The sequence below is a fragment of the Aegilops tauschii genome, chromosome 2, assembly GCF_002575655.3.
Source record: "Aegilops tauschii subsp. strangulata cultivar AL8/78 chromosome 2, Aet v6.0, whole genome shotgun sequence".
Lineage (NCBI taxonomy): Eukaryota > Viridiplantae > Streptophyta > Magnoliopsida > Poales > Poaceae > Aegilops > Aegilops tauschii.
The window spans coordinates 513,443,729-513,461,994 of NC_053036.3; the positions used below are offsets into that span (position 1 = coordinate 513,443,729).

The 18,266-nt window shown below is 46.2% G+C and overlaps 1 protein-coding gene across 1 annotated transcript; it reads right to left on the reverse strand.

Moving 5' to 3' along the window:
• Positions 1 to 223: 223 nt before the first annotated feature.
• On the reverse strand, positions 224 to 2,154 carry LOC109765486 (RHOMBOID-like protein 2). Its single transcript, XM_020324269.4, has 5 exons — positions 1,567 to 2,154; positions 1,299 to 1,462; positions 1,005 to 1,168; positions 660 to 901; positions 224 to 562 (listed from the first exon to the last, which is right to left on the reverse strand). The coding sequence occupies exons 1-5, from the start codon at positions 1,902 to 1,904 to the stop codon at positions 451 to 453; spliced, it is 1,020 nt and encodes a 339-aa protein (XP_020179858.1). The 5' UTR covers positions 1,905 to 2,154; the 3' UTR covers positions 224 to 450.
• Between the last annotated feature and the right edge of the window lie 16,112 nt (positions 2,155 to 18,266).

An 18,266-nucleotide genomic window follows, 5' to 3' on the forward strand; every position in this document is an offset into this window, starting at 1 on the left:
TGCTTACTGCATCCATGTTCGATCTTGCAATATAAACCATTCTATTAGCGTAGAAAAATGACTCAAGTCCTGACACTGTTTCATGCCAACTATGCCATTTCATGACTCTGCAAGCAGAGCAGGCTAGTGCATACTGATCGCACCAATTCATTCAGCGACGGAAAACGGACGTTCGTTCTTCGCCTGTTTTTAGTCTCTAACATTGCAAACGCGACCGACTATGTAGAACCAAAGAATGAACAAACGCTTTAGGCACAAACAAAGCAGAGTGATTTACAGAGCTTTAATAGCATATTCAAGCAGAATTGCTAATCAACGCCTCTTGGACGACAAAGGAATGCAAAAGGTGCAGCCTTCAAGTTCTATACAGCGAAAAAGTATAAAAGGCCAAGCTGAAGCAATTGTCTGGATGGGCAGCACGTTTGTCTCCACAGCTGTTGTCCTCTTTTTTTAGTTGTCACACTTCCAGTGCGACGTCGGGACGCAGGTAAGGTAGTGGCACCAGCTGCAATGGTCGTTGCCGTTCACCCCGCGGAACACCATCAGCAATCCAACGGCGAACCTGTGTACATACAAACATGGCTTCAGATTAATTACCACACAGGAAGCGTGTAGAATTTGGACGAAGAGTTTGTACTGTATCTTGTAACGACGCTTACCCTGCAATCGCTAGGAGGAGGGCGACGATCAGGAGGACGATCTGGCAAGCCGTGTACTTGGACTTTGTCTTGCCGCCGAAGGGCTGCTCCAGCCATCCGAACCGGGGCTGGATCAGCAGCACGAAGCCGAGGAGGAAGCCGGTGAGGAACCCGCCGATGTGCGCGAAGTTGTCGACGTGGGGCAGTATCCCCAGCGCCAGGTTGATGGCGGCGATGATAATCAGGTTCGCCATGGCCGCGAGCTGCGATAATGGTGTCATTCCATGTCAGAGCAACGTCAAGGTGTTCGACATGAGCAGAATCAAATAGGAGTAGTAGCAGAGACGAGGGGGGATGCGCGCGTACCCTGTTGGTGTAGATGGTCCAGTTGGTGATGAGCTCGGACAGCATGGCCCCGAGGAGCCCGAAGAGCGCGCCGGAGGCGCCGACGGAGACGCCGTTCCTGATGAAGAGCACCGAGAGCACGCTCCCGCCGAGCCCCGAGAAGAGGTAGACCAGGCCGACCTTCCCTGCACGACGCGACGAGTGCGGCGAAACCCGGTCAGAAAACAAAACAAAACAAATAAAAACAGCGTGCGCACGCTGTAGACGACCTCGTCGTCGTTCTAGACAGAGTCGTCGGTCGGGTCCGGCGCTTACAGAATCCGAACTGCTGCTCGAGGCGGACGCCGACGAAGATGAGGCTGATCATGTTGGCGCCGAGGTGGATGAGGCCGGCGTGCAGCCAGGTGCTCGTCTCCAGCCGCCACCCCTGGCCCCCGTGCACCACCTTGTACCGGTCCAGCCCGCCGTACTTCCCCAGCCTGCATGCAGCGCCGTGCCCATGATCCAATCCGCCGATGAGTACAAGCAAGAGAATCGAAAGATTTGAGACGGCGGGGAAGAGAGAAGATATCTGTGCGCTTACGTGGCGGAGGAGGGCCCGAAGAGGGGGTTCTCCTTGAGCGGCTGGAAGGAGAAGCGGCGGAGGAAGCCGCCGCCGAGGCAGTCGGCGCCCCTGCCGTTGCGCGGGCAGTCGTTGTAGTACATGACCACGATGAACATGGCCACGTTGGCGAGCACCACCACCGGCACCAGCCACGTGTGGTGCTGCCGCTCGCGCTCCGCCTCCTGGCCGTAGTAGAAGGGCGCCACCGGCGCGGCGTGCTGCCCGTCGCCGCCCGCGTAGTACCTCCCCGGCGGCGGCTTGATCCCCGTCGTCGCCGCCCTGGCCGGGCCGGCGGCCTCCACGTCGGGGTTCGACATGGCCTCGATCGATCGGTGGCCGACGCCTGCACCGCACCGCTTCTTGGCTGCCGGCCTGTTCGGTGCAGACACAATCGTTTGCTGGTTGGCTTCCGGAGGAGACGACGACTGGAGACCTGGTGTTTGTTCGGAGCCTTTGTTGTGGTGGCTTTAACCCGAGGGTTTTTAATCTAGACGTGTTTCTTGTTTTATCTAGTTTGTTTAAATAAAAATGGACAAATATTGGCCGCCTATTATTGCAATCTGGTTGTTGGAGGGGAGTATAAGGAGTTGGCGGGAAGTTTTATATGCAAGATTGGAGGGTCTGTGGGTTCAAGGAGTTGAGATGATGATGTCGCAATTAGAAGTTGACCCGTTGGCTCACTTGATGCTACGCTCTAGCTGTATTTAGGCTCTATCCAGCTAAATTATTAGCTTATAATCAGCTTAATAAAGGTGAAATACTTTTACACGCATGGATCAGCCGATCCTTTGTTTAGAATCAACCAACCAACTGGAAGCTTGCTGGCGACACTGATGTTTTCTACTAACAATTAGGAGTATTATCCAGATGCACGGTAGGATAGTATTTTTGTAGGAGTTTTTCTAATAAATAAGGAAATGGACTTTCGTGCGTATTTGGCACAGGATGTTTCATGTTTTTTTTGTAGTAGTACTAGTTTGGTATACAATTTGTTGCGCTTGTTGGTCTCAACTTATTTTGGAAATCATTCTGAAAAGTTTCTGGCCATGCTTAATTTTAGTCTTTCTTGCTAGGATTGCGCTGTTGTTTACTCCCTCCGTTCCAAAATAAACGACTCAACTTTGTACTAACTTTAGTACAAAGTTGAGTCATCTATTTTAGAACGGAGGAAGTACGTCGTTACGCTTGAAAGCTACTCCCTCCGTTCCAAATTACTCGTCGTGTTTTAGTTCAAATTTGAACTAAAACCATGACGAGTAATTTGGAACGGAGGGAGTACTACTTTAGAAGCAGCGTCAATTTATGACCGGACAAAGTAGTGTATTTCCAATGGCGAGTGCGATACAAGGGCCGCGTAAGTTAGTTCAACACTGCTATCACAAGGAAGGAAGCATTCCACGCGTTTCTGCCATTTTCCGGCTCGCTCCATGTGAACCGTTGTCGTCTGCTTCAGTTGCGTGGTTAAGGTTCAATACATTGTCATTTTTTTTTTCTTTTTTGGAGAGATCGAATCCGATGTTGATGCACGCCCAAACCTGGGTCCCTTTTTACTTTTCGTATTTGTTTTGTTTCGCTGAAAGCCCCTTTTGTTACTTCAGCAATGAGCAAAACGCTTTGTCCAAACAATTCATTTCGCTTATTCACAAAAATCGATTTTATTCCCGCCCTGGCACCGCTGCCAGATGTTGATTGTTTGGTTCCAGTAGACTCGATAGAATTTGTTGCATAATGGGACCCCACTCGCCGCCTTCTAAACTAATACTGTACTACTACAAGAGCGTCTTCCCACACTCTAGCCCGTTTTACAATTTAGAAAAAAGACTATTAATCAATGAATCATTGTGTGATTCTAACTTGAATCATAGAAAAAAAGAATTATAAACTATGAAATCGCCCAAGTAAAGTCCCTAGCTTTCAAAAACAGCTTAAAATGGTCCTTGCACTGCTATTAAAAATGGTTATTTATTTTATGTCTTCGATAAAATAAGAAGAAAAACATACAAACATGACTGTCTTTTACCGCACAAAAATGGCAATTTATTCATTTATTTGTTTTTTTATAAAACATAGATGATCTTGAGATTTTTCTTGTTTTATTTTCCACTCCCTAGCCTCGACAAGATTACGGTTCGAATCAAGTACTCCCTCTGTTCCATAATGTAAAACGAGTGTAGTGTCAAAAAACTTCCTAAGAGCAACTCCAATGGGGTGAACCATTTCGTCCGCCCGCGTCCGTTTGGGTCGGCGCAGACAAAAGTGGCGGCCCAACGCGCCGATCCAAACTCAAATCGTGTCCGCCTGGCGTCCGCGCCGACCCATTTTCGGCCCAAAATTGCGCCTAGAATGCGTCGGCGCGGACGCAAAGCGGACACGCCGCGCGTCTCCTCGCCGTCCGCCGCGTCCCCACCTGGCGGCCGTCCAACTATGACGGTCAACATAATTTATGACGACCGCCCACCTTGGGCCCACGCGTCAGCGACGGCGGTCGTCCTTCTTTAAGCCGGGCGTGCGGCGGTGGCGTCCTCATCCACTACCACTCGCCCCCCGTCCCCATCTGGCCACCCCTGCCCCCACGCCGGCGACAACCCTAGCCACCGCCAGCATGGGTTTCTTCTCCGGCATCGGCAGCAGCCGAAAGGGCAAAGCCCCCGCCCGCCATTCCCCCTCCCTCCCTGCCCTCCCCGCGCCGGCGCGCGCTCCCTGGCAGAGGCAGCGCATCAACGTGCCGTTGCACCAGGCCGAGTAGCACTGGCACCACCGCGTGCCTCTGCCGTACCCGGACGTGACGCTGCCGCATGACTGGCATTTGGATCCGAAGAGGATCCCAGTGCCGGCGGCGCCGCGGACGGCGAGGGCCCATGCGGAGCAGGTGCGGCACCGGCGGGCGTTGCTGACGTCGGAGCAGCGCACCGACCCGCACTTCGCCGTCGACTCGCCCAACTGGGCTCGATGGTTCGCCTTCGAGCACGAGGAGGCGAGGCGACGCGGCGTCCGCGGCGTCGACCACAACCTGCAGCCGCCCGCGCTCGTCGTCCGCGACGAGGACCAGGAGGCCGAGGCCGCCTACCAGGCGGCCATCAAGGAGAGCAAGGAGGAGGAGCGGTGGAGGAAGGCGGACGAGGCGGCTTTCGAGGCTGCCATGGCAGAGGCCATGGCCCTCGCCGCGGCGGGCGACTGCGTCGTGCCGCCGGTGGCCCCGCCGTCCCCGCCCAAAGCCGAGCCGGAGGAGCCGGCCTACCTCGAGCGCTACTCCTGGACCGGAGTAGTGCGCGAGTGGGTCAGCGCTCTACCGATCTGGCTCGGGGCGACGGAGAAGCAGGAGGCGGCCTACCCCGACCACTGGCGCCGCGTTCGGCTTGCCGAGGACCGCCGGGAGGGCGAGCACCTACAGATGCTCGAGCGCGAGGCCGAAGAGGAGGCGCGCCAGGCCCAGGCAGCGGCGGCAAAGCCCGACATCACCGCCATCCGGAACACAATGTTCCCCTGGGCCGGCCCCGCGCCGACGTTGATCGACCTCACCGGTCCCGACGCAGACGCCGCCGCCGCCGAGGACGCCTAGGGCAGCACGTCGTCTAGTTTTTAGTGTTTTAATTAATGTAATGTGGACTTTCGCCGGCCTTCGTGGCCGGCTTTTATGTTTAATTAAATGCATGTATTTATTTTCAAAAGGCTTGCAATACTTTTTTTTGGCGCCCCGACGAAATGGGTCGGGCCAGCGTTGGGCACTCGCGCCGACCCAAATACAGCGCCGGACGTTTGTGTCCGTCGGGTCGACCCAAACGGACAAAAAGCGGACAAAAGCGCCGTCCGTTTGGGTCGGCCCGTTGGAGTTGCTCTAAATTATGAGACGGTGGAAGTAGTTTAAGAAAATGGTTATTGATTGGGAATTAGCAAAATATACAAAGAAGACAAAATAAATCTATTTATCTCTGGCAATTTTTCGCACATGACACATGTTATCAGACTATTTGTCTTATTGATGAATCTTGCCAACTACAAACGCTTCTTTTTAACAACAACAAAAGAAGTATTACTCCACATTATAATCCAACAGTTAGTGTATGAAGTCAGTGTATAAAATGGGCTTATCATTTTCTTCCCCAACCTATTCGTGACTGACCCTCCGTCTGTTTCTCCCATAACGGGAGGGGGCGGGGACCCACAAGCTTTTGGTCAGGTGGTGGTAGGGTTTGTGATAATTTAGTTTATGGCTTCGATCGACGGTGGCGAGATGGCGACGTTCCTGTGAGTGTGGAATAAGGTCTTTTCGCATCGTCGAGAGGCATGTAGAGAATGTTGTGCCCGCAGATCTAGTTCTCCGGATCTGCGTTTTTTCATCTGCATTTTTGTCTCGATTTCGTTGTCCTACGAACAATGTAGTTTCGCGTCTTGGTCCTCCGCTTCTAGTTTCGATTGACAAAGGTCGACCTGCCTCGGCTTTGTCAGGGAGCGTGTGAGATTTGTATTCCCCAACGTCGTTTAATCGGACCTGGGGTGTTCTACAGGCTGTCTACGACATGTTTTTTCTCCGCGACGATGATTTGCTACGCTGAGATGGGAGGCCCAGGGGCGATTTGCTCATGGCACATTGCTGATGGAGTTAGGAAGAAGATGATTTACCTAAGGTTGATTTTAATGAGGACATGTGATTCTTAATATATGTGGCTTTTGGCCTTTTTTGAAAAAGGAAGTTAGTGTATCGAAGAGGTCTCCAAGCAGTAGAAACAGTGATGATGTGACCAGGCCACCGATCAACGGCCGGAAGCTGCTTTTGTTATCAATTCGCAAGGAAATTTTGAACTGATGACAGATGCACCCAAACACTCGCTAGTTTGCAGCCTGCGACGATGTTGACGGCCGGTTGGTTCAGGCAGATTCGAGATACAGTACAAACAAATACTCCAACGGTGTTGCAGACCGAGCCTGCACTGCACGGCGGTGGAGCTCGAGCCAGGCGCACACGCTCGTGTGTTGTTGCACGCAGCTCCGGTGCTTTGCTGCTGCTGCGTCTTTTAGAAAAAACAGCACGCCCACAACGCATTCACCGCCGGTCCCTCCGTGGGATCTATGCCCAGCCACATTCGCCGTAGCGGATAAAATCACGCAGAGGTCAACGCAAGCAGGTAGCAGCCACGCTTGCAGTTTGATAGGATACGCCCACATCCGCCCGCTCAAACCGATCAATCATGCTAACCGAAGAGAGAACATTGTACCAGTACAAGTACCGCTACAAGTACCCTAGTCTCGATGTCGTTGGCCGTCTCGTTGTTTTGCTTGCACGTTGTTGATCAGCGTCCGTCCCCGCTGAATTGTCTCCGTCGGCCAACGAACCTGCAGGCGAAACGTCCCGTACGGTGCGTGCTGACGGACGTATGCGAGGGAGCAGGGCGTCGGCGGGCGAGAAGAGAAGGCCAGCGTCGGGCCGGCCGGGATACGTGCCGCGCCGTACCCCGCACTCGGCGTTGCGGGTCAGTTGGGTCGGAGACGCCGTACGTGGTTGGCACGACCACCACGACACGGGCGCGGGGCAGAAAGAAACGACGGTACTGTGGGCACGTCGGGGGTACAGCCGAGCCGGAGATGTGTACCGGGACCTTTGGCGCGTCGTCTCAACAGTTGGCACCTCAGACTCAGAGACATCCCTGTCCCGCCCCCGTGAGAGACGCGCCTGCTCTGCACAGCCTGCGCGCGATTCGCCTCCTCTTTCTTCTCCAGCTGACAGAATCTGGGGGTGGCCGCCACAAGCCACTGATAAACATATCCCCAGCTTCTAAATCAACACCCTAAGCCCTGATCTCCGCGCTGAGATTTGCAAAGTACGAAGAAAATTGTTGTCAGGGAGAACACCAGCAACCTTTTATTTTTTATTTTTTGAGAATCACTCCAGCAACTAAGGGTCTGTTTGGTTTCAAATAAGTCACCAACTTATAAGTCGAAAAATGAAAAAAGTGACTTAGTTTGTCAAACAGACCCAACTTGTAAGTCACCCCAACTTATAAGTCATAAGTTGCTTTACCCCAACTTAAAACTTATAAGTCACCCCCTTTTACGTGGGTCCCACCATTTTTAAATAAAAATACAAGGTGGAAAGGTGTGGTTAGATGACTTACAAGTCAGGTAACAACCAAACAGACGTGACTTATAAGTCACTGGTTTTAAGTCACCTGATTTATAAGTCAGGTGACTTATTGAAACCAAACTAGCCCTAATCAAAGGGGGCTCTCGATGCACACAGCCTGCAACTGTGTGACGAAAAATGTTAGGCAAGAAAGAGAAACTTCAGTTTAAAGTCAAGTCAAACGCCAACTCATCAAGGACGAAACCCATCAAGCCCATACATCGTTGCGAGATTACTGCTCGCCCACATGGGCCGGGCCCGGTAGTGCAGTTTCTTTCCCTTTCTACTCATTATTATTCGTTTCATTTTTCTGCATTCTCGGGTAAAAATCCACCATTTTTTTATGAGATACATATGTGCGCATTTTAGTCATGTGAACATTCTTTTCTTAGGTATTGAACATCTTTTTCGAGTTATATGAACACTTTTTTTATAGGAAAGAACTTTTTATAAAATAAGTTGTTTTAATTACACAAAAAAAATCATTTTTATATGCGCGAACATTTTTCTTGCAACACATGAACACTTTATTCACATCTGAACTTTTTTGGAAAAGAATACATGAGCATTTTTTCACAATACATGATCATAACCTTTTCATGTACAACTATGTTTTAAAAATGCACGAACAATTTATTCAAAATACACATTAATTCTTATATGTGATATTTATTTATTTTCAACATGAACAGAATTTTATAAATACTTTATATGACATTATTAACAAAAAAGAAATCAATTGTACATATTTTATGGGCTTCAATGGCGATGCTCGCGGACGTCGCTACCTTATTGAGTGTGTCTTTTGAGGCGCCATGCTCACTCCTCCGCCCTAGCAAGTCGGAATGGAGCTTATAAGATCATCCAGGGGTCAAGATAGTGGCACTTGTGGTTGTCTATCATCATCACCAAAAAGACAGTTAAAGGTGGTTATCTTGTGAGATTTACTGACCAATTTCCTAACAATAACCGTAGGGAAATTATCTTCCCAACAACTAGACATGAGAGCTTTTCCAAGGTGGGCGAGAAAGCTTATTAGACCAAGTATACTTGCCCCCACTAATATGAATTTATAATATCATTGAATAAGTGAAAGGAATGATTCTAATGCATTTTCTTATATTCCTCCCCACAATGTCTCAAAAAATTAAAATCTCCCATGAAATATAGGGGACATTCATGTTGCTACAAAAGGAAGTCAGTCTACGCAAAAATTATTCTTTAAATTCCTCATGATGTGAGCCATAAACCACAAGGGGGCGCCCTTTTTTTAACATCCCACAAATTAATCTACACCACATGTTTTTCCAGAGAACGGGATAAAAATTCCAGAGTTTCCATTTAGTACCACACATGATGCCATCAGCTTTCCCAACAAATGGTGATCAACTCCAAGAAAATATGTCATAGGGCCTGGATTCCGACAAATGGCTTGAGGCCATGAAATGTGAGATATGATCCATGTATGAAAATAAAGTATGAAGTTTGGTGGACTTACCCATGACCGACAGGCCATTGAGAACAAATTGATTTTTAAGAAGAAGACAGACACTAATGGTAATATCACCATCTATAAAGCTCGACTTGTCGCAACGGGTTTCCGACAAGTTCAAGAGGTTGACTACGATGAGACTTTCTCACCCGTAGCGATGCTGAAGCCTGTTAGAATTATGTTAGCAATTGCCACATATTTCGATTATGAGATCTAGCAAATGGACGTTAAAACAACATTCCTTAACGGTTTCCTTAAGGAAGAGTTGTATATGATGCAACCAGAAGGTTTTGTCGATCGTAAGGGTGCTAATAATGTATGCAGGCTCCAACAATCCATCTATGGACTGGTGCATGCATCTCGGAGTTGGAATATACGCTTTGATGAGGTGATCAAAACTTTTAGTTTTATACAAACTTACGGAGAAGTTTTTATTTACAAGAAAGTGAGTGGGAGCTCTGTAGCATTTCTAATACTGTATATGGATGGCATATTATTGATTGGAAATGATATAGAATTTCTAGAAAGCATACAGGGTTATTTGAACAAGAGTTTTTCAATGAAAGACCTGGGTGAAGCTGCTTACATATTGTGCATCAAGATCTATAGAGATAGATCAAGATGCCTGATAGGACTTTCACAAAACACATACCTTGACCAGATTTTGAAGAAGTTCAAAATGAACCAGTCAAAGAAGGGGTTCTTGCCTGCGTTGCAAGGTGTGAAGTTGAGTAAGACTCAAAGCCCGACCACGACAGAAGAAAGAGAAAAGATGAAAGTCGTCCCTTATGCATCGGCCATAGAATCTATAATGTATGTCATGGTGTGTACCAAACCTGATGTGTGCCTCGCCATAAGTCGGGCAGGTAGGTACCAGAGTGATCCGGGAGTAGATCATGGAACAACAGTCAAAAATAACCTTGAATACCTTTTTTTGCGAATGAATTAACTTAAGTGCCTAAAGAGGAGTAAGGACATGTTTCTCGTTTATGGAGGTGATGAAGAGCTCGTCGTAAAGAGTTACTTCAATGTTAGCTTTGACACTGATCCGGATGACTCTAAGTCACAAACCGAATACATATTTATTCTGAATGGTGGAATAGTCAGTTGGTCTCTAAGTCACAAACCAGATACATATTTATTCTGAATGGTGGAGCAGTCAGTTGGTGCAGTTTCAAGCAAAGCGTCATGATACGTCTCCAACGTATTTATAATTTTGTACTGTTTCATGCTATTATAGTATCAGTTTTGGATGTTTTATATGCAATTATGTGTAATTTTATATCATTTTTTGGACTAACCTATTAACCTAGTGCCCGGTGCTAGTTGTTGTTTTTTGCTTGTTTTTGGCTTTTCAGAAAATCAACATCAAACAGAGTCCAAACGGAAAAAACTTTGGATCATTTTTTATAGAGCACATGGGACCCACAAAGGTTCGGGAGAAGACCTGAGGAATCACACAAAAGCGACAAGCTCAGGGGGCCCCCAGGCTTGTGGGTCCCTCGTGGCACCTCCCGGCCTAATTCCACCTCTATAAATTCCCAAATATTCGCAATACATCACGGAGCCACCCGAAACGCTTTTTCCGCCGCCGCAAGTTTCTGTTTTTCCACAACCCAGTCAGCAGGCCTTTTCTGGCACTTTCTGGAGAGGGAATAGATCATGGAGGGCTTCTACTGTTGGGGAACGTAGTAATTTCAAAAAATTGCCTACGCACACGCAAGATCATGGTGATGCATAGCAACGAGAGGGGAGAGTGTCGTCTCGTACCCTCGTAGACCGTAAGCGGAAGCGTTATGAAAACGCGGTTGATGTAGTCGTACGTCTTCACGATTGACCGATCCTCAGTACCGAACGTACGGCACCTCCGCGTCCAGCACACGTTCAGCTCGGTGACGTCCCGCGAACTCACGATCCAGTAGAGCTTCGGGGAAGAGTTTCGTCAGCACGATGGCGTGGTGATGGTGTTGATGAAGCTACCGACGCAGGGCTTCGCCTAAGCTTCACTACGATATGACCGAGGTGGATTATGGTGGAGGGAGGGCACCACACACGGCTAAGAGAGATCAATGATCAACTTGTGTGTCTATGGGGTGCCCCCTGGCCACGTATATAAAGGATGGAGGGAGGAGGAGGCCGGCCCTCACAGGGCACGCCCAAGTGTGGAGTCCTACTAGGACTCCCTAGTCCTAGTAGGATTCCACCTCCCACATGGAATAGTAAAAAAGGAAGGGAGAAGGAGAAGGAAGGGGGCGCCCCCCTCCCTAGTCCAATTCGGACCAGTCCATGGGGAGGGGTGCGGCCACCCTTTGAGGCCTTTCTCTCCTTTCCCGTATGGCCCATTAAGGCCCAATACGAATTCCCGTAACTCTCCGGTACTCAGAAAAATACCCGAATCACTCGGAACCTTTCCGATGTCCGAATATAGTCGTTCAATATATCGATCTTTACGTCTCGGCCATTTCGAGACTCCTCGTCATGTCCCCGATCAAATCCGGGACTTCGAACTACCTTCGGTACATCAAAACACATAAACTCATAATACAAATCGTCACCGAACTTTAAGCGTGCGGACCCTACGGGTTCAAGAACTATGTAGACATGACCGAGACACGTCTCCGGTCAATAACCAATAGCGGAACCTGGATGCTCATATTGGCTCCTACATATTCTACGAAGATCTTTATCGGTCAAACCACATAACAAGATACATTGTTCCTTTGTCATCGGTAAGTTACTTGCCCGAGATTCGATCGTTGGTATCTCAATACCTAGTTCAATCTCATTACTGGCAAGTCTCTTTACTCGTTCCGTAATACATCATCCCGCAACTAACTCATTAGTTGCATTGCTTGCAAGACTTATAGTGATGTGCATTACCGAGAGGGCCCAGAGATACCTCTCCGACAATCGAAGTGACAAATCCTAATATCGATCTATGCCAACTCAACAAGTACCATCGGAAACACCTGTAGAGCACCTTTATAATCACCCAGTTACGTTGTGACGTTTGGTAGCACACAAATTGTTCCTCCGGTATTCGGGAGTTGCATGATCTCATAGTCATAGGAACATGTATAAGTTATGAAGAAAGCAATAGCAACATACTAAACGATCAAGTGCTAAGCTAATGGAATGGGTCAAGTCAATCACATCATTCTCTAATGATGTGATCCCGTTAATCAAATGACAACTCATGTCTATGGCTAGGAAACTTAACCATCTTTGATTCAACGAGCTAGTCAAGTAGAGGCATACTAGTCACACTTAGTTTGTCTATATATTCACACATGTACTAAGTTTCCGGTTTAATACAATTCTAGCATGAATAATAAACATTTATCATGATATAAGGAAATATAAATAACAACTTTATTATTGCCTCTAGGGCATATTTCCTTCAGTCTCCCACTTGCACTAGAGTCAATAATCTAGCTCACATCGCCATGCGATTTAATACCAATAGTTCACATCACTATGTGATTAACACCCATAGTTCACATCGTCATGTGACCAACACCCAAAGGGTTTACTAGAGTCAATAATCTAGTTCACATCGCTATGTGATTAACACCCAAAGAGTACTAAGGTGCAATCATGTTTTGTTTGTGAGAAAAATTTAGTCAACGGGTCTGTCATATTCAGAGCCGTATCTATTTTGCAAATATTCTATGTCTTCAATACTCTGCACGGAGCTACTCTAGATAATTGCTCCCACTTTCAATATGTATCCAAATTGAGACTTAGAGTCATCCGGATTGGTGAAAAAACTTGCATCGACGTAACCCTTTACGACGAACCTTTTGTCACCTCCATAATCGAGAAACATATCCTTATTTCACTAAGGATAATTTTGACCGCTGTCCAGTGATCTACTCCTAGATCACTATTGTACTCCCTTGCCAAACTCAGTGTAGGGTATACAATAGATCTAGTATACAGCATGACATACTTTATAGAACCTATGGCTGAGGCATAGGTAATGACTTTCATTCTCTTTCTATCTTTTGCCATGGTCGGGCTTTGAGTCTTACTCAATTTCACACCTTGTAACACAGGCAAGAACTCTTTCTTTGACCGTTCCATTTTGAACTACTTCAAAATCTTGTCAAGGTATGTACTCATTGAAAAAACTTATCAAGCATCTTGATCTATCTCTATAGATCTTGATGCTCAATATGTAAGCAGTTTCACCGAGGTCTTTCTTTGAAAAACTCCTTTCAAATACTCCTTTATGCTTTCAAGAAAATTCTACATTATTTTCGATCAACAATATGTCATTCACATATACTTATCAGAAATGCTGTAGTGCTCCCACTCACTTTCTTGTAAATACAAGCTTCACCGCAAGTCTGTATAAAACTATATGCTTTGATCAACTCATCAAAGCGTGTATTCCAACTCCGAGATGCTTGCACCAGTCCATAGATGGATCGCTGGAGCTTGCACATTTTGTTAGCACCTTTAGGATCGGCAAAACCTTCTGGTTGCATCATATACAACTCTTCTTTAAGAAATCCATTAAGGAATGTAGTTTTTGACATCCATTTGCCAGATTTAAAAAATGTGGCAATTTGCTAACATGATTCAGACAGACTTAAGCATCGCTGCGAGTGAGAAAATCTCATCGTAGTCAACACCTTGAACTTTGTCAAAAACCTTTTTCGACAAGCCTAGCTTTGTAGATAGTAACACTACTATCAGCGTCCATCTTCCTCTTGAAGATCCATTTATTTTCTATGGCTTGCCGATCATCGGGCAAGTCAACCAAAGTCCATACTTTGTTCTCATACATGGATCCCATCTCAGATTTCATGGCCTCAAGCCATTTCGCGGAATCTGGGCTCATCATCGCTTCCTCATAGTTCGTAGGTTCATCATGGTCTAGTAACATGACCTCCAGAACATGATTACCGTACCACTTTGGTGCGGATCTTACTCTGGTTGACCAACGTGGTTCAGTAGTAACTTGATCTGAAGTTATATGATCATCATCATTAGCTTCCTCACTAATTGGTGTAGGAGTCACAGGAACTGATTTCTGCGATGAACTACTTTCCAATAAGGTAGCAGGTATAGTTACCTCATCAAGTTCTACTTTCCTCCCACTCACTTCTTTCGAGAGAAACTCCTTCTCTAGAAAGGATCCACTCTTAGCAATGAATGTCTTGCCTTCGGATCTGTGATAGAAGGTGTACCCAATTGTCTCCTTTGGGTATCATATGAAGACACATTTCTCCGATTTGGGTTTGAGCTTATCAGGATGAAAATTTTTCACATAAGCATCGCAACCCCAAACGTTAAGAAACGACAACTTGGGTTTCTTGCCAAACCACAGTTCATAAGGTGTCGTCTCAACGGATTTAGATGGTGCCCTATTTAACGTGAATGCAGTTGTCTCTAATGCATAACCCCAAAACGATAGTGGTAAATCGGTAAGAGACATCATAGATTGCACTATATCCAATGAAGCACGGTTATGACGTTCGGACACACCATTATGCTGTGGTGTTCCAGGTGGCATGAGTTTGTGAAACTATTCCACATTGTTTTAATTGAAGGCCAAACTCGTAACTCAAATATTTGCCTCTACGATCAGATCGTAGAAACTTTATTTTCTTGTTACGATGATTTTCCACTTCACTCTGAAATTATTTGAAGTTTACAAATGTTTCAGATTTATGTTTCATCAAGCAGATATACCCATATCTGCTCAAATCATCTGCGAAGTTCAGAAAATAACGATACCTGCCGCGAGCCTCAACACTCATCGGACTGCATACATCAATATGCATTATTTCCAACAAGTTTGTTGCTCGCTCCATTGTTCCGGAAAACGGAGTCTTAGTCATCTTGCCCATGAGGCATGGTTCGCAAGCATCAACTGATTCATAATCAAGTGATTCCAAAAGCCCATCAGCATGGATTTTCTTCATGCGCTTTACACCAATATGACCTAAACGGCAGTGCCACAAATAAGTTGCACTATCATTATTAACTTTGCATCTTTCGGCTTCAATATTATATGAATATGTGTATCACTACGATTGAGATTCAATAAACCATTCACCTTGGGTGTATGACCATTGAAGGTTTTATTCATGTAAACAGAACAACAATTATTCTCTGACTTTAAATGAATAATCGTATTGCAATAAACATGATCAAATCATATTCGTGCTTAACGCAAACACCAAATAACAATTATTTAGGTTCGACACTAATCCTGAAAGTATAGGGAGTGTGCGATGATGATCATATCAATCTTGGAACCACTTCCAACACACATCATCACTTCACCCTTAACTAGTCTCTGTTCATTCTGCAACTCCCGTTTCGAGTTACTAATCTTAGCAACTGAACTAGTATCAAATACTGAGGGGTTGCTATAAACACTAATAAAGTACACATCAATAACATGTATATCAAATATACCTTTGTTCACTTTGCCATCCTTCTTATCCGCCAAATACTTGGGGCAATTCTGCTTCCAGTGACCAGTCCCTTTGCAGTAGAAGCACTTAGTCTCAGGCTTAGGTCCAGACTTGGGCTTCTTCACTTGAGCTGCAACTTGCTTGCCGTTCTTTTTGAAGTTCCCCTTCTTCCCTTTGCCCTTTTCTTGAAACTAGTGGTCTTGTCAACCATCAACACTTGATGCTTTTCTTGATTTCTACCTTCGTCGATTTCATCATCATGAAGAGCTTGGGAATTGTTTCCGTTATCCCTTGCATATTATAGTTCATCACGAAGTTCTAGTAACTTGGTGATAGTGACTAGAGAACACTGTCAATCACTATCTTATCTGGAAGATTAACTCCCACTTGATTCAAGTGATTGTAGTACTCACACATTCGGAGCACATGCTCACTAGCTGAGCTATTCTCGTCCAGCTTGTAGGCAAAGTACTTGTCAAAGGTCTCATACCTTTCGACATGGGCATGAGTCTGAAATACTAATTTCAACTCTTGGAACATCTCATATGCTCCGTGGCGTTCAAAACGTCTTTGAAGCCCCGATTCTAAGCCGTAAAGCATGGTGCACTAAACTATCAAGTAGTCATCATATCGATCTTGTCAAACGTTCATAACATCTGCATCTGCTCCTGCAATCGGTCTGTCACCTAGCGGTGCATTAAGGACATAATTCTTCTGTGCAGCAATGAGGATAATCCTCAGATCACGGATCCAATCCTCATCATTGCTAATAACATCTTTCAACTTATTTTTCTCTAGGAACATATCAAAAATAAACGGGGAGCTACATCGCGAGCTATTAATCTACAACATAGTTATGCAAATACTATCAGGACTAAGTTCATGATAAATTAAAGTTCAATTAATCATATTACTTAAGAACTCCCACTTATATATACATCCCTCTAATCATCTAAGTGATCACGTGATCCATATCAACTAAACCATAACCGACCATCACGTGAAATGGAGTAGTTTTCAATGGTGAACATCACTATGTTGATCGTATCTACTATATGATTCACGCTTGACCTTTCGGTCTCAGTGTTCCGAGGCCATATCTATATATGCTAGGCTCGTCAAGTTTAACCCGAGTATTCTGCGTGTGCAAAAACTGGCTTGCACCCATTGTATAAGAATGTTGAGCTTACCACACCCGATCATCACGTGGTGTCTCGGCACGATGATCTTTTGCAACGGTGCATACTCAGGGAGAACACTTGTACCTTGAAATTTTTAGTGAGAGATCATCTTATAATGCTACCGTCAATCAAAGGAGAATAAGATGCCTAAAGGATAAACATCACATGCAATAAATATAAGTGATATGATATGGCCATCATCATCTTGTGCCTTTGATCTCCATCTCCAAAGCACCGTCATGATCACCATCGTCACCGGTGCGACACCTTGATCTCCATCGTAGCATCGTTGTCGTCTCGCCAACTATTGCTTCTACGACTATCGCTATCGCTTAGTGATAAAGTAAAGCGATTACAGGGCGATTACATTGCATACAATAAAGCGACAACCATATGGCTCCTGCCAGTTGCCGATAACTCTGTTACAAAACATGATGATCTCATACAACAAAATATAGCATCATGTCTTGACCATATCACATCACAACATGCCCTACAAAAACAAGTTAGACGTCCTCTACTTTGTTGTTGCAAGTTTTACGTGGCTGCTACGGGCTGAGCAAGAACCGTTCTTACCTATGCATCAAAACCACAACGATAGTTCATCAAGTTAGTGCTGTTTTAACCTTCACAAGGACCGGGTGTAGTCACACTCGGTTCAACTAAAGTTGGAGAAACTGACACCCACCAGCCACCTGTGTGCAAAGCACGTCGGTAGAACCAGTCTCGCGTAAGCGTACGCGTAATGTCGGTCCGGGCCGCTTCATCCAACAATACTGCCGAACCAAAGTATGACATGCTGGTAAGCAGTATGACTTGTATCGCCCACAACTCACTTGTGTTCTACTCGTACATATAACATATACGCATAAACCTGGCTCGGATGCCACTTTTGGGGAACGTAGTAACTTCAAAAAAAATCCTACGCACACGCAAGATCATGGTGATGCATAGCAACGAGAGGGGAGAGTGTCGTCTACGTACCCTCGTAGACCATAAGCGGAAGCGTTATGACAACGCGGTTGATGTAGTCGTACGTCTTCACGATCGTCTGATCCTCAGTACCGAACGTATGGCACCTCTACGTTCAGCACACGTTCAGCTCGGTGACGTCCCGCGAACTCACGATCCGGTAGAGCTTCGGGGAAGAGCTTCGTCAGCACGACGGCGTGGTGATGGTGTTGATGAAGCTACCGACGCAGGGCTTCGCCTAAGCACCGCTACGATATGACCGAGGTGGATTATGGCGGAGGGAGGGCACCGCACACGGCTAAGAGAGATCAATGTGTTGGAATCGTAGCATAATTTAAAATTTTCCTACGTTCACCAAGATTCATCTATGGAGTATACTAGCAACGAGGGGAAAGGAGTGCATCTACATACCCTTGTAGATCGCGAGCGGAAGCGTTCCAATGAACGTGGATGACGGAGTCGTACTCGCCGTGATTCAAATC